We start from the raw sequence: 14,847 nt of genomic DNA, 5'->3' as shown, positions 1-14,847 counted from the left end.
GACATTTCTAGTTTCATTCCATTCCCCCTAGTCCTATTACTCCCTGATACCCTAAAAAGTCCCTCCCCAGATTTCTTGTAGCCCTCTTCAGCTACTGGAAGGCCACAATAAAGTCTCCTAGGAGCCTTCTCTTCTCCAGACTGAACAGCCCCAACTGTCTCAGTCTGTCTCCACAGCAGAGCAGCTCCAGCCCTCTGCTCATCCTCGTGGCCCTTCTCCAGACTCCTTCCACCACCTCCAGATCCTTCCTGTAATAGAGGCTCCAGAACTGGACACAGTACTCCAGGTGGGGTCTCACCAGAGCAGAGTAAAGGGGGAGAATCACCTCCCTCAACCTACTTGCTGTGCTTCTCTTGATGCAGCCCCCACTGCAGGGACACACCTCTGGTAGCATGAGCAGAAGCCCAGAGGACTTCACAGTTGTATGTCTGATAAGGCATTCAGCCAAGTCTCAAAGCAGGATCTCTAAACCACATAGGACTCAGTGGGGTAGTGTCAAGAGCAAGAAGTCAGTAAAATCAGCAAAGTGAGTTGTGACATCTCTGAAAGGCAATTAAAAATCCAGCAAGCTGACTGATGAATTCATCCACATTCATCCACATTCATCCATTCAGCATTACTGAAGTCCAGGTGTCTGGTACTGCCCAGGCTCTATTTCTTAACCTACTTGCACCTTTGTATCTTTATTAATGAATCAAAACTTCATTCCTACCTGGACTGCACTTGAGTACTTCCCCTCAGCTGTGACATCTCCAGCCACATTCAATATGTTCTCTTTTGGTATCCTGACGTTGTGGAACATGGCAAATCTGTTCAAACAAACACACAAGCAATGTGAAATCCACCCCAGCACAGCCTGAGGTGTCTACAGCGCAGAAAAGATGGCAGAACAAAGCCAGGACAGCACATTGATCACATCAGTGAATAGAATAGAGTAGAGTAGAGTAGAGTAGAGTAGAGTAGAGTAGAGTAGAGTAGAGTAGAGTAGAGTAGAGTAGAGTGGAATGGAATGGAATGGAATGGAATGGAATGGAATGGAATGGAATGGAATGGAATGGAATGGAATGGAATTAACCAGACCAGGTCGGAAGAGACCTTTGAGATCATTGAGTCCAACCTATCACCCAACACCACCTAATCAACTAAACCATGGCACCAAGCACCCCATCCAGTCTCTTCCTAAACACCTCCAGTGATGGTGACTCCACCACCTCCCTGGGCAGCCCATTCCAGTGGCCAATAACTCTTTCTATGAAGAACCTCTTCCTAACATCCAGCCTGAACCACCCCTGGCACAGCTTGAGACTGTGTCTTCTTGTTCTGAAGACAGAGCCCATCAAGCCAGGCAGGTATTCACTAGAGTATGCCTGGGAGAACAAAGGTTTCAGCCTCAGGACAGCAGAAGGAGGTCAAGGTGGGAAATTATTTGCTCTAAGTCTTTAGTTTGATGTGTTAAAAAAAAAGACAGAAGATAATGCTTACAACCCCCAAACACCTCACTGAATCTAGGAGACCATTTCAGCAGCTTCCTGTAAACTCATGGAATGGATGAAGGGTGGGTGTCAAGAAGAAGGGGCCAGGCTCTGTTCAATGGTGTCCTGTGATAGCATAAGGTTTAATGGATACAAACTGGAACCCAGGAGGTTCCACCTCAACACAAGGAGATACTTCTTTGCTCTGAGGGTGCTGGAGCCTTGGAGCAGGCTGCCCAAAGAGGTTGCGCAGTCTCCTTCTCTGGAGGCTTTCAAGACTCATCTAGGACATGTTCCTGTGTGACTTGCCCTAGGTGATTGCACTTTGGCAGGGGGTTGGATTTAGTGATCTCTGGAGGTCCCTCCCAACCCCTAACATTCTGTGATTGTGTGAATAACTCTTTTCTGCTCAGAACCTAGCTGTGCCATTGTGACACAACCGTGCTGAGCCACATGCTTTACTAAAGTATTGTTCAGTCCAGTCTGGAGACTGCTTTGGAATGGAGATACTGCAGATTTTCATGAGTCTAAACCACCTATCTGTGAGTGCCACTCATACTACTGTGCTACAAACAAGCACAGAGATAAAAGAGTGCCTTGAGAAGGGACTGAATGGAGAATTTCCCTTTGTTTAAACTCTGGCAAGGACTTCTGCTCTCTGCCATGTGGCATATTAGAAAGGAAGAGCCAGGTAACCTTTCCTTACTCATGCTGTTCTAGCCCCAGTGAAGAGGGAGGTTGTCACAATAGGCAGAATGTCCTGAGGATTCCTGTTCTTCAGAAGGAAACAGCTGAACTGCCTCACCCCGATAGGAAACAGAGCTTGATGCAAGAGCACTAACATCAGCTCCCCTCACCAATATCTCAGCATCTAACAGCACTTCAAAAGCTGCATTTCTAATCAAAGCAAATTCCTTTTCCCTGCCAATGCAGCCTGATCTATTTAATAAGGCTCAGGAGAGCCAGGGCTTTCACATTAATAAATTACATAAGGGCTGAATAGCTGCACGTGCTTTAGAACTGGGAGCTGTTTCCAAGGCAACATATCTGCATGCTGGATTTCTCCAGCCTGAGAGAGCCACAGAGACAAGCATGCTATCAGCAGGGAAGTCATTGTGCCCCTGTACTCAGCACTGGTTAGGCCACACCTTGAGTCCTGTGTCCAGTTCTGGGCCTCTCAATTTAAGAAGGACATTGAGACTCTTGAACATGTCCAGAGAAGGGCAACAAGGCTGGGGAGAGGCCTTGAGCACAGCCCTGTGAGGAGAGGCTGAGGGAGCTGGGGTTGCTTAGCCTGGAGAAGAGAAGGCTCAGGGGAGACCTTCTTGCTGTCTACATCTACCTGAAGGGAGGTTGTAGCCAGGAGGGGGTTAGTCTCTTCTCCCAGGCAACCTGTGACAGAACAAGAGGACACAGTCTCAAGCTGTGCCAGGGGAGGCTTAGGCTGGAGGTGAGGAGAAAGTTCTTCCCAGAAAGAGTAATTGCCCACTGGAATGTGCTGCCCAGGGAGGTGGTGGAGTCACCATCCTTAGAGGTGTTCAAAAAAGGATTGGATGTGGCACTTGGTGCCATGGTTTAGTAGTCATGAGGTGTTGGGTGACAGGTTGAACTTGATGATCTCTGAGGTCTTTTCCAACCTTATTGATTCTATGCTTCTATCCTAGCCACACAGCAGCTACTCACTGCCATTAACACTGCTCAACAGTGCTGTAGGAAATGCCACTTTCAGTGACACAACCACTGTGATACAGAGGCAAATTCAGAATTGCCAAGCACTTGACTTCTGCCTTTTTCATATCTCTGAAAACAAAAAACCTACTTCAAAAAAAACCCCAACAAACCCAAAAAAGATATTTTGGTTAAATTTGCATTCCCTGCTCCCTATCTCCCAAATTAAACCCACCACAACTAGGCCTGTACAGCAAGCCCAGTGTTCTTGAGCAACAGCAGCTATATTAGACACAGCTTCAGCTTTTGCATAACATCAGAGTCACAGGATGGGTTGGGTTGGAAGGGACCTTAAAGCTCATCTATTTACAACATCCCTCTCATGGGCAGGGACACCTCTCCCTAGACCAGGCTGCTCAAGGTCCCCTCCAACCTGGCTTTGAACACTTCACAGAGCTGGAGCCTCCAGGACTTCTCAGGGAATCATCACCTCACAAGGAAGAAGCTCCTCCTGATGTCTAATCAACTTTCTTCCACTTTGAAGCCATCACCCCTCCTCCTGTCACTCCAAGCCTTTGTCAAAAGTCCCTCCCCAGCTCTCCTGTAGCCCCCTTCAGGTACTGAAAGGCTGTTCTAAGCTCTCCCCACAGCCTTCTCTTCTCTAGGTTGAACAGTCCCAACTCTCTCAGGCTTCTGTCAGAGGAAAGAGGCTCCAGCTTTTGTGATACAATCCTGAACAAATCTAGAGGAAGTCATTTGAAAACACTTTTTGAAAGTTTCATTCTAATCTTTCCAACACAAATATTTGGCTAATTCTCTACCTCATTAAAAACCATCTAGAATTCTGTGGATTAAAACCCATGTTACCCTCCTCATGGGGTCTTTTTTTCCCCTACAACCAGTGAACCAGAACACAAGATTTCTAATCATTATGTAACAGTCTAGTTTCTTCAAATCAAGAGCATAGAACCATAGAATTGTCAGAGCTGGAAGGGACCTCAAGGATCATCCAGTTCCAACCCCCTGCCATGGGCAGGGATACCTCACACTAGATCACGTTGCTCACAGCCATATCCAGTCTGGCCTTAAAAACCTCCAGAGATGAGGCTTCTAACCACCTCTCTGGGCAACCAGTTCCAGTGTCTCACCAGTATCACAGTATCACAGTATAACTTAGGTTGGAAAGGACCTCAAGGATCATCGAGTCCAACCTATCAACACAGACCTCATGACTAGACCATAGCACCAAGTGCCACGTCCAATCTCCTCTTGAACACCTCCAGGGATGGTGACTCCACCACCTCCCTGGGCAGCACATTCCAATGACAAATGACTCGCTCGGTGAAGAACTTCCTCCTCACCTCGAGTCTAAACCTCCCCTGGCGCATCTTGAGACTGTGTCCCCTTGTTCTGGTGCTGGTTGCCTGGAAGAAGAGACCAACCCCTTCCCGGCTACAACCACCTCTCAGGTAGTTGTAGAGAGCAATAAGGTCTCCCCTGAGCCTCCTCTTCTCCAGGCTAAACAACCCCAGCTCCCTCAGCCTCTCCTCATAGGGCTGTGCTCAAGGCCTCTCCCCAGCCTTGTTGCCCTTCTCTGGACACGTTCAAGTGTTTCGATGTCCTTCCTAAACTGAGGGGCCCAGAACTGGACACAGTACTCAAGGTGTGGCCTAGCCAATGCAGAGTACAGAGGCACAATGACTTCCCTGCTCCTGCTGGCCACACTATTCCTAATGCAGGCCAGGATGCCATTGGCCCTCTTGGCCACCTGGGCACACTGCTGGCTCATATTCAGGCGGCTCATATTCACCACCCTCACGGGGAAGAACTTCTTCCTAACATCCAATATGAATCTACCCACTTCTATCTTTGTTCCATTCCTCCTAGTCCTATCACTCCCTGACACCCTAAAAATTCCCTCCCCAGCTTTCTTGTAGCCCCCTTCAGATACTGGAAGGCCACAATAAAGCCAACTTGTAGCCTTCTCTTCTCCAGACTGAACAGCCCCAACTCCCTCAGTCTGTCCTCATAGGAGAGGATGAGTTCAAAGAACAGTTAAGCTTCTCCCCCTGATATTGTCCATTACAGACACATAATTTCCTTCATTTTCTGTACACCACTATTAAAATAAACTCACATATGATGGCAAAACCTTGAAGAAGCTAAAGAGAGGGACAGACAGAACTAGCAATTAAAAGATCACACATCTGCATAAACAAGTAAGTTACAAGCCTATGAGCAGCAGTGCTGAGAATAAAAGCAGAACCTAACAGGACCTGGGAGTCAGACACCCTGCTGAGATCATTGCCAGTTGCTGTTATGCTTCTCCTCCATGGGCTTTGCTGTTGGCAGTTGTTAACCATACTGGCCAAGATGAACTTGGACATATTAAAGAGAAATGGTCAGGTTTCATGAAGCCACTGAGCATGTCTCTAAATGGTTATTAGCCCAGAAAGCAGAGTGAATAGCCATGGACCACATCTGGCAATGCAGTTAGGGGGAAAGCTCCTTAAAGAATTGCAGAAATCTCTTCCAGCAGTGGAGCTGTAAAGACAGTCCTGGGGATATCAGGTACCAGCAGGGCTGGAAAATGGCTGCATTTCACTTGGTGATGACATGACCATAGGGTTGAAAGCTACCCTGCTAGGGCCTCCTCTTCATAGCATATGTGTGACTGGGATCAAGAAAGACAGAGAGCTGTCACTTCAAACACACAGCTCAGGGCTCTTACAGCAATGTGCAGGTCTGCACCATGGAGCCCACAGGTAAACCAACCCTAGCCCACAGAGTTCTACCTGCATAAGCTGAGCAGACTGAAGGCTATGCCAGAAGCAGCATTCTCAGATTCACTGCATTGTTTTGGTAGGAAAAGCCCTTTAAGCTCATCCAGTCCAACCATTCCCTAACTCTGCCAAGGCTGGGGCTAAAAACCATGGCCCTCAGCACCACATCTCTGCCTCTGAAACACCTCCAGGGATGGGGATTCAACCAGTTCCCTGGGCAGCCAGTGCCAGGCATTGAGAACCCTTTCAGTGAAGAAGCTTCTTCTAATATCCAGCACTCCTTTTACAGCTGCCATTCATTCCACTGGATCCCCTGGATCCTCAACAACCAGAGCTGTTGCAGTGGGTGGGTTTTTGCCTCAGTTACTTCCATTGTGAGAGCTCAGTGAACAGCACATCTCTGCCAGAGCACTAGCAACAGGTGGACATCTTTATTTGTGAAACTGAAGCTCTTGCATCCCCTGCTGGAAGTTTGATTTATACTTTGCCAACAAGGCACAAAACCAGTCTAAACTCTCCATAAATAACACTGGAGTCCTCTTTTTAGCCACTGATGTATTGATTACACAAATGGTTGTAAATGGTAGAGAGAAAGAAAAACACTTTCAGACGTTGTAATGGGATTTTGTCTGGGTAGCTGAAGTTACAAAGAACGGCAAACCCATGGGATTTTGGGGAATTCCAATATGAAGCTCTGAGACTTAGAAGCAGCAGGCCAGTTGACTGGATTTACACTGCAAAAATTCCCACATCCCTTCTGGAATTCCTTCTCTCAGTGAAAACATCACACTCTGCACCAGCAGGAAATTAGCCTTCAGCCAAATGACCCAAGAGATTCATTCTTTTCCAGAGCCAGAGGAGACAGCCACCATCACCTACTCTGTTTTCTTACATAGCATAAATCAATGTTATTTCCCAAGGGACCTCTGGAATTTCTTCCCTATGCCCTACCAAAGTGTTTAGGATCACAACATTCTGTACCTATACCGAAGATTGGTAGCATCAACTTCCTGAAGTGCAGGCACGACGCCTGGCATCTGTGCCAGAGATGTCAGATTCTGGCCTTCACTCTGACCATTTAGAATCATAGAAGCAATAAGGTTGGAAAAGACCTCAGAGATCATCAAGTCCAACCTATCACTCAACACCTCATGACTAACTAAACCATAGCTTCAAGTGCCACATCCAGTCCATTTTTGAACACCTCCAGGGATGGGGACTCCACCACCACCCTGGGCAGCACATTCCAATGGCCAATTACTCTTTCTGGGAAGAACTTTCTCCTCACCTCCAGCCTAAACTTCCCCTGGTGCAACTTGAGACTGTGTCCTCTTGTTCTGGTGCTGGTTGCCTGAGAGAAAAGACCAACCCCCAGCTGTCTACAACCTCCTTTCAGGTAATTGTAGAGAGCAACAAGCTCCCCTGAGACTCCTCCAGGCTAAACAACCCCAGCTCCCTCTCCTCGTAGGGCTGTGCTTGAGGCCTCACTGCCCTTCTCTGGACACGTTCAAGTGTTTCGATATCCTTCTTAAATTGAGGGGCGCAGAACTGATTTATGATGAGTTTCACTACATGGAAACATCTCTGAGTCACCAAAGTGTCTGTGACAGCTGAACCAGACTCCACACATGCAGCAAACACCTGGCAAGGCATGCAGCAGAGAGCAGAACCCGCAGGCATAGCTGAATAGAATGCTTCCCTACACAGCATGCTCCTGCACTGCAGGCTGTGCTTTCTCTGGGCTAAGACAGGATGTAGGATTACTAAGGTACTGCTAAACTACACAGAAGACCTTGACAAGGCAGTGGCTGCTAAAATGGCTCCCTGTGAATGCAGGTTTTTCACAGATCATGCAATCAACAGCTCATTCTCCAGAACTGGCACAGCTTGTTGTCACCACAAGGCTAGGAATCTTTTAACTCCCCAGTGCCCAGCCAGGCCTTTGTGAAGCAATGGGTACAAGTGCTGACATTTTGGACAGCTCCAGGTGAGCAGGAAGGTTGCAAGGTGAAAACCAGCTCTCCAGTTCTTGTGAACAACTTTGGCATCTAGTCTGAGACCTCTCTGAAGAAACTACCTGAGGTATCACACAGTATCACACACACAGTATCACACAGTATAACTTAGGTTGGAAAGGACCTCGAGGATCATCGAGTCCAACCTATCAACACAGACCCCATGACTAGACCATGGCACCAAGTGCCACGTCCAATCTCCTCTTGAACACCTCCAGGGACGGTGACTCCACCACCTCCCTGGGCAACCCGTTCCAATGACGAATGACTCGCTCGGTGAAGAACTTCCTCCTCACCTCGAGTCTAAACCTCCCCTGGTGCAGTTTGAGACTGTGTCCCCTTGTTCTGGTGCTGGCTGCCTGGGAGAAGAGGCCAACCCCTTCCTGGCTACAACCACCTTTCAGGTAGTTGTAGAGGGCAATGAGGTCTCCCCTGAGCCTCCTCTTCTCCAGGCTAAACAACCCCAGCTCCCTCAGCCTCTCCTCACAGGGCTGTGCTCAAGGCCTCTCCCCAGCCTTGTTGCCCTTCTCTGGACACGTTCAAGTGTTTCGATGTCCTCCTTAAACTGAGGGGCCCAGAACTGGACACAGGACTCAAGGTGCAGCCTAACCAATGCAGAGTACAGGGGCACAATGACCTGCCTGCTCCTGCTGGCCACACTATTCCTAATGCAGGCCAGGATGCCATTGGCCCTCCTGGCCACCTGGGCACACTGCTGGCTCATATTCAGGTGGCTGTCAATCAGCACCCCCAGGTCCCTCTCTGTTTGGCAGCTCTCAGCCACTCTGACCCCAGCCTGTAGCTCTGCATGGGATTGCCGTAGCCAAAGTGCAGCACTCGGCACTTGGACTTGTTGAATGCCATCCCATTGGACTCTGCCCATCTGTCCAGTCGGTCGAGGTCCCTCTGCAGAGCCTTTCTACCCTCTAACTGACTAACATCTGCCCCTAACTTGGTGTCATCTGCAAACTTGCTGATGACTGACTCGACCCCCTCATCCAGATCATCAATGAAGATGTTAAAGAGGATGGGGCCCAGCATTGATCCCTGGGGGACGCCACTGGTGCCTGGCTGCCAGTTGGATGTGGCACCGTTCACTACCACTCTCTGGGCCCGGCCCTCCAGCCAGTTCCTAACCCAGCACAGAGTGTAGTGGTCCAAGCCAGATCTAACTAACCCTCTAACTGACTAGATTAGGAACAGAGAACTTGTAGTGAAGGAAGGCTATCTATCAGCATTGGGGCCTCATCCCCAGGTGCAGGTGCTGTCTGAAACTTCAGCTTTCCTAGTACAGGAAATGTCTTAATCCACACTTAAATGAGATGGAGATCCATGAGTGGAGATCCTCAGGTACTGCACTTAGCAGCAGATAGTATTTTTTTACAGCAGCATATGCAAAGTAAGCAGAAAGCTTAGCAAGTCCTATCACTGCTTTAAGTGCTATGTGGTGGCACAGCTCAGATAAAGGACTGGTTAGGCCACACCTTGAGTCCTGTGTCCAGTTCTGGGCCCTTCAGTTTAAGAAGGACATTGAGACACTTGAAGGTGTCCAGAGAAGGGCAACGAGGCTGGGGAGAGGCCTCAAGCACAGCCCTGTGAGGAGAGGCTGAGGGAGCTGGGGTTGCTTAGCCTGGAGAAGAGGAGGCTTAGGGGAGACCTTCTTGGTCTCTACGACTACCTGAAGGGAGGTTGTAGCCAGGAGGGGGTTGCTCTCTTCTTCCAGGCAACCAGCACCAGAACAAGAGGACACAGTCTCAAGCTGTGCCAGGGGAAGTTTAGGCTGGAGGTGAGGAGAAAGTTCTTCCCAGAGAGAGTTGTTAGCCATTGGAATGTGCTGCCCAGGGAGGTGGTGGAGTCACCATCCCTGGAAGTGTTCAAGAGGGGACTGGACGTGGCACTTGGTGCGATGGTATAGTCATGAGGTGTTGGGTGACAGGTTGGACTTGATGATCTTTGAGGCCTCTTCCAACCTTGGTGATTCTGTGATTCTGTGACTCCATCTGGCATGGAGATGGGAGGTCACTGGTACCTCTTCCTTCCAGCGTGTTAAGTGGATTCTCATTTCAGCTTGCTCAGCTGTTCAGAGGAATTTCAAATGCAGGAAGGTATTTTAGGAAGTGCCCCATTTCCACCCCCCCAGCAGATCAAAGGACAACTGGGTTTTTCAATGCCATGCATGCTGATGCACTGTGCCAAGCACAATCTTCTCCCTCCTTTGTGTTTTGCACAAAGATATGCTGCAAATTAAGAGTGAACAGCAGGATTTGAAGGTTTCCACTAGAAATATGGCTCATGCTGCTGTGCCATCTGGTGGCTGCTAGAGTGGAATGGAGGTGCAGGCAAAACCAGCCACCACAACCCAACCATCCTTCATTTCTAGACCTTTTCTCATACTTTTTTTTCCCTAAACCCCTTAATTGTCTGTATTTTTTGTCTTTATTTTGTCTGTCTTCAGCTAACAAAGCATCCATGAGAATGAGCTGCACAAACAGTGCTATTTTTGGCACTGCAGGCTGTTTGTGACCTCACAGACAATAAACTACAGCAGACCTCTGACCTTCTGGACAGCAAGTCAAAGCTATTATGTTTGAACCCAGGATCCCTCAGGGTGTCTACACTTTGTTTACTGCAGTGGCATGGAGCTGTAATGAACTGAAGCAACTGAAAAGGGTAAATAGGAGACAAAGAAGAGCTTCTCCCTCACACTTACTATTTTAGGTCTCTGTCTTTACATAGAGCTATGCAACTAATACAGGGGTATGAATCATTGTTTTTACATCAGAGTTGTTTCAGTGCAGAAATCTACCTCAATTTCCCCACTGCCTCTCCTCCATCTATGAGACCTCCCCTGGAGTGCTTTTTCCAGGTCTGAGGCCTCCAACACAAGAGAGACATGGACCTGCTGGAGGGGGTCCAGAGGAGGCCACCAAGATTTTCAGAGGGCTGGAGAACCTCTGCTATGAAGACAGGCTGGAACAGCCTGGAGAAGAGAAGGCTCCAGGATGACTTTAGAGCTGCATTTCAATATCTGAAGGAGGTATACAGGAGGGCTGGGGAGGGACTCTTCAGAAGAGCCTGTGGTGATAGGACAAGGGGCAATGGTTTGAAACTGGAGCAGGGGAGACTTAGATTGGACATCATGAGGAAGTTCTGCACAATGAGAGTGGGGAAATACTGGAACAAGCTGCCCAGAGATGTGGTTGAGGCTCCATCCCTGAAGACACTCAAGACCAGACTCAATGTGTCCCTGGGCAGCCTGATCTAACTGGAGGTATCCCTGCTGACTGCAGGGGAGTTGGACATGATGACCTTTGAATACTTTCTCAGTGACACTTCCTATTCCAAAAAGTGGGAGCAGCAGGAAGACCCAAGGTTATTCAGCTATAAAATACTGAAATCCAAGATTTTCCAACCTGGGTTGCTGTTTGCTTTTTAAAACAACAACTTAAAGCCACAAGTGAACAGCTCAGAAGTAAAGCCAGGACTGACACAGGAGGAGATTGGAACCCCAAATGCCTCCTCCTCCAAGCAGATTCACTTACCCATTATCAAACCCATTCTGCCCAACTTTCTTCCCTATGTCTCCTACCATCACACCTGGCATTGGCAGGAGAGTTTTTGTGTCTCGAATCTGCAGGGAAAGGGAACAAAACAACAATTCACTTGTGGAACACTGCAGGCTATGGGCTGAACTTTCCAAAGAGTGAAAATAAATATTCCCAGCTTGTACTCTGCTCTTAACACCAAAAAAAAAGCTCTTTTCAAGCACTTCATTCAGGATGTGACTTGCACTTAAGTATCCCTTAATGAAAGTTACTCTGGCAATGACAGTAGTTACATTAGTTTGATAAATAGGCCTTCACACTGGTTACTGCTCTCATCAGGCTAGAACTGAAACCTTCCTCAGGTGCACATAGCAGGAACAACCTGAGCTTTTATGTACCAATCAGTTTTGAGGTATTCCCCAGGTTTATGGCAGCTCCTGCTCAGTTTGCACCTGATTCAGTTTGCTCTGTACAACTTCTCTATGGCACTCCCAGGTTTTCTGATGCCTTTAACCTTAGAAACTGATCTCTGTGGTAGAGGCTTGCCAGTGTCAGGCAGGGGCCAGCACTGGGACCAGGACTATTCAATCTACTCATCAGTGACCTTGCTGAGGGTACAGAGGGCACTGTCAGCCAGTTTGCTGATGACATCAAACTGGGAGCACTGATGACACTCCCTCAGGCTGTGCTGCCATTCAGCCAGGCCTGGGCAGGCTGGAGAGTTGGGCAGGAAGAAACTGAATGAAATCCAGTAAGGACAAAGGTAGAGTCCTGCATCTGGGAAACAACCACCCCACAGACCAGGACAGGCTGGGGACTGACCTGGCTGAACCCTCACAAAATCAGTGAACATCTAAAATCCAGTGGACTTCCTGGAACTGGAATGAATGCCAAACTCATTAATTAAAGAATCTTCTGGTCAGATGTGAACAACAGCATAGCAGAAAGTCTTTCCTTTGAACCCACTCTCCCCATACCCCTCAAAAAAAGGAGAAGATTAGCAGTATTTCTCCCCTACCTGTACAAGAAAAGAATGCAACCCTTGGCACTGCCCATCAGGGGTATAGAGCTGGGCATACACAACTGCATGAGTGGCATGCTTCCCCATATTACCAGACCAGAACTTTGCAGCTTCAAAGTCAGGAGTATGGATGATAAATTCCTGTAGCCAAGAAAGCAAAGAGCACATTACGTCAATGATAAAAATCAGCACATGCCTTTTTCATTTGGTGTTTGTGCCCATGGAAGTGCTTTGAAAACATCCAGTAACTCCCAGGGTTTCATTCTGTACTCCACTCCCACAGCTGAGCTCCCTCTGTGTTCAACTTAGGAGAAAATTTTTGTAGACAGGAAAAACTTAGAGGTGCAAAACCACCATTTGTTTGCCTTAGAAATAAATGAAGGGGAGAGAGAGCTATCTGTGAACTGAGGCACCCACAGCACAGGACCCGTGATACACCTCTCTGGTTTGGTTTTCTTCAAAGCTCCCTAAAAAACATTTCCCCCTCAATCATTTTCTTCTGCCTTTCAAGATGAACTTGATTCTTTCTTGTTAATCAAAGAAATCCTTGGATCATTCCGTCCTCTCAGCAGGTAACCTGAGTCTCAGAGTGCCAAACGTGATTCCTGTGCGGCAGGGACCAAGCTGAGTGTTAGGATCAAAGGTGGCACAGACATGATTCATGTGCAGTAAGGACCAACCTGAGTGTCAGGATCAAATGTCCAGAACAAGAGGACACAGTCTCAAACTGCACCAGGAGAGGTTCAGACTGGATGTTAGGAAGAAATTCTTCATGGAGAGAGCAATTGCCCATTGGAATGTGCTGCCCAGGCAGGTGATGGAGTCACCATCCCTGGGGGTGTTTAGGAAGAGACTTGATAGGGTGCTTGGTTGTATGGTTTAGTTGATGAGGTGGTATTGGATGATGGGTTGGACACGACGATCTTGAAGGTCTCTTCCAACCTGGTCTATTCTATTCTATTCTATTCTATTCTATTCTATTCTATTCTATTCTATTCTATTCTATTCTATTCTATTCTACTCTATTCTACTCTATTCTATTCTATTCTATTCTATTCTATTCTATTCTATTCTATTCTATTCTAAAGGTGGCACAAACATGATTCCTGTGCAGTAAGGACCAACCTGAGTGTTAGAATCAAAGGTGACACAAACATGATTCCTGTGCAATAAGGAACAACCTGAGTGTTAGAATCAAAGGTGACACAAACATGATTCCTGTGCAGTAAGGACCGACCTGAGTGTTAGGATCAAAGGTGGCACAAACATGATTCCTGTGCAGTAAGGACCGACCTGAGTGTTAGGATCAAAGGTGGCAGTGGTCCGGATGCCTTTAGTGTTGGTTCCATGGCTGAGCTCGGTCAGGGCAAAACATCCAAAAATCTAAGCAAGGAGACACAAAGCACAGGTCAAGCTTTTGTTACAGCAATTAAAACAGTTAATATTTTCAAAAGACTGCAAATGTAGCTACTGGAAAGTCATTTGCAAGTGTAAGAAACCAATCAAATAGAACCCTGAGGAGAGAATACCATGCCTGCAGTGGGGGAACAGCTCCTTTGTGACTTTGCTGACAGCTGACTCATTCAGGCAGGTACAGATTGCTACATCCAAGGACCAAGTTTGCAGCTCTCTGGGTTGAAATAACCATTGGGTGGTGAAAATCAGCAGCTCTGCCTGCATTGCAAGCAGTTCTGGGAACTCTTGAAGTTAGGAGAAAAACAGAAGGAGGATTTTTATATTCAAAATTGCAAGCAGCCTGCATCACAGATAAATTTGGATATAGGACACATTTGCCTTGCCCAGAGGGGCACTGATGGAGTCTTCACCCCTGGAGGGGTTTCAAAGCCATGCAGATGTGGTGATGCAGGATGTGGTTTGGTGGTGACCTCGCAGTGCTGAGCTAACAGTTGGACTTGGTGATGTTAGAGGTCTTTTCCAATCTAAACTACAGTGTGGCCAGTAGGAGCAGGGAGGTCATTCTGCCCTGTGCTCAGCACTGGTTAGGCCACACCTTGAGTCCTGTGTCCAGTTCTGGGCCCCTCAGTTTAGGAAAGATGTTGAGTTGCTAGAATGTGTCCAGAGAAGGGCAACAAAGCTGGGGAGGGGTCTGGAGCACAGCCCTATGAGGAGAGGCTGAGGGAGCTGGGGTTGCTTAGCCTGGAGAAAAGGAGCCTCAGGGGAGACCTTGCTGTCTACAACTACGTAAAGGGAGGTTGTAGCCAGGTGGGGGTTGGTCTCTTCTCCCAGACAAGCAGCACCAGAACAAGAGGACACAGTCTCAAGCTGTGCCAGGGGAGGTTTAGGCTGGATGTGAGGAAGAAATTCTTCATTGAAAGATTGATT

At 47.8% G+C, this 14,847-nt stretch overlaps 1 protein-coding gene across 2 annotated transcripts in view; it reads right to left on the bottom strand.

The window, feature by feature from the left end:
* ACOX3 (acyl-CoA oxidase 3, pristanoyl) overlaps nucleotides 1-14,847 on the bottom strand; it is a 38,371-nt gene that overhangs the window by 15,313 nt on the left and 8,211 nt on the right. For both annotated transcript variants that reach the window (XM_068149650.1, XM_068149651.1), the window contains 4 exons: nucleotides 13,798-13,887; nucleotides 12,502-12,645; nucleotides 11,481-11,569; nucleotides 713-809 (listed from right to left, as the gene is read on the bottom strand). In XM_068149650.1, the coding sequence (XP_068005751.1) occupies nucleotides 713-809; nucleotides 11,481-11,569; nucleotides 12,502-12,645; nucleotides 13,798-13,887 (420 nt within the window). The remainder of the gene's footprint in view (nucleotides 1-712; nucleotides 810-11,480; nucleotides 11,570-12,501; nucleotides 12,646-13,797; nucleotides 13,888-14,847) is intronic.

The sequence above is a fragment of the Melanerpes formicivorus genome, unplaced genomic scaffold (assembly GCF_026170545.1).
Source record: "Melanerpes formicivorus ecotype bairdi unplaced genomic scaffold, bMelFor1.0.p_v2 SCAF_18, whole genome shotgun sequence".
Classification (NCBI taxonomy): domain Eukaryota; kingdom Metazoa; phylum Chordata; class Aves; order Piciformes; family Picidae; genus Melanerpes; species Melanerpes formicivorus.
Note: the sequence above shows the minus strand (reverse complement) of the source record. Positions and strands in the feature narration are given on the sequence as shown.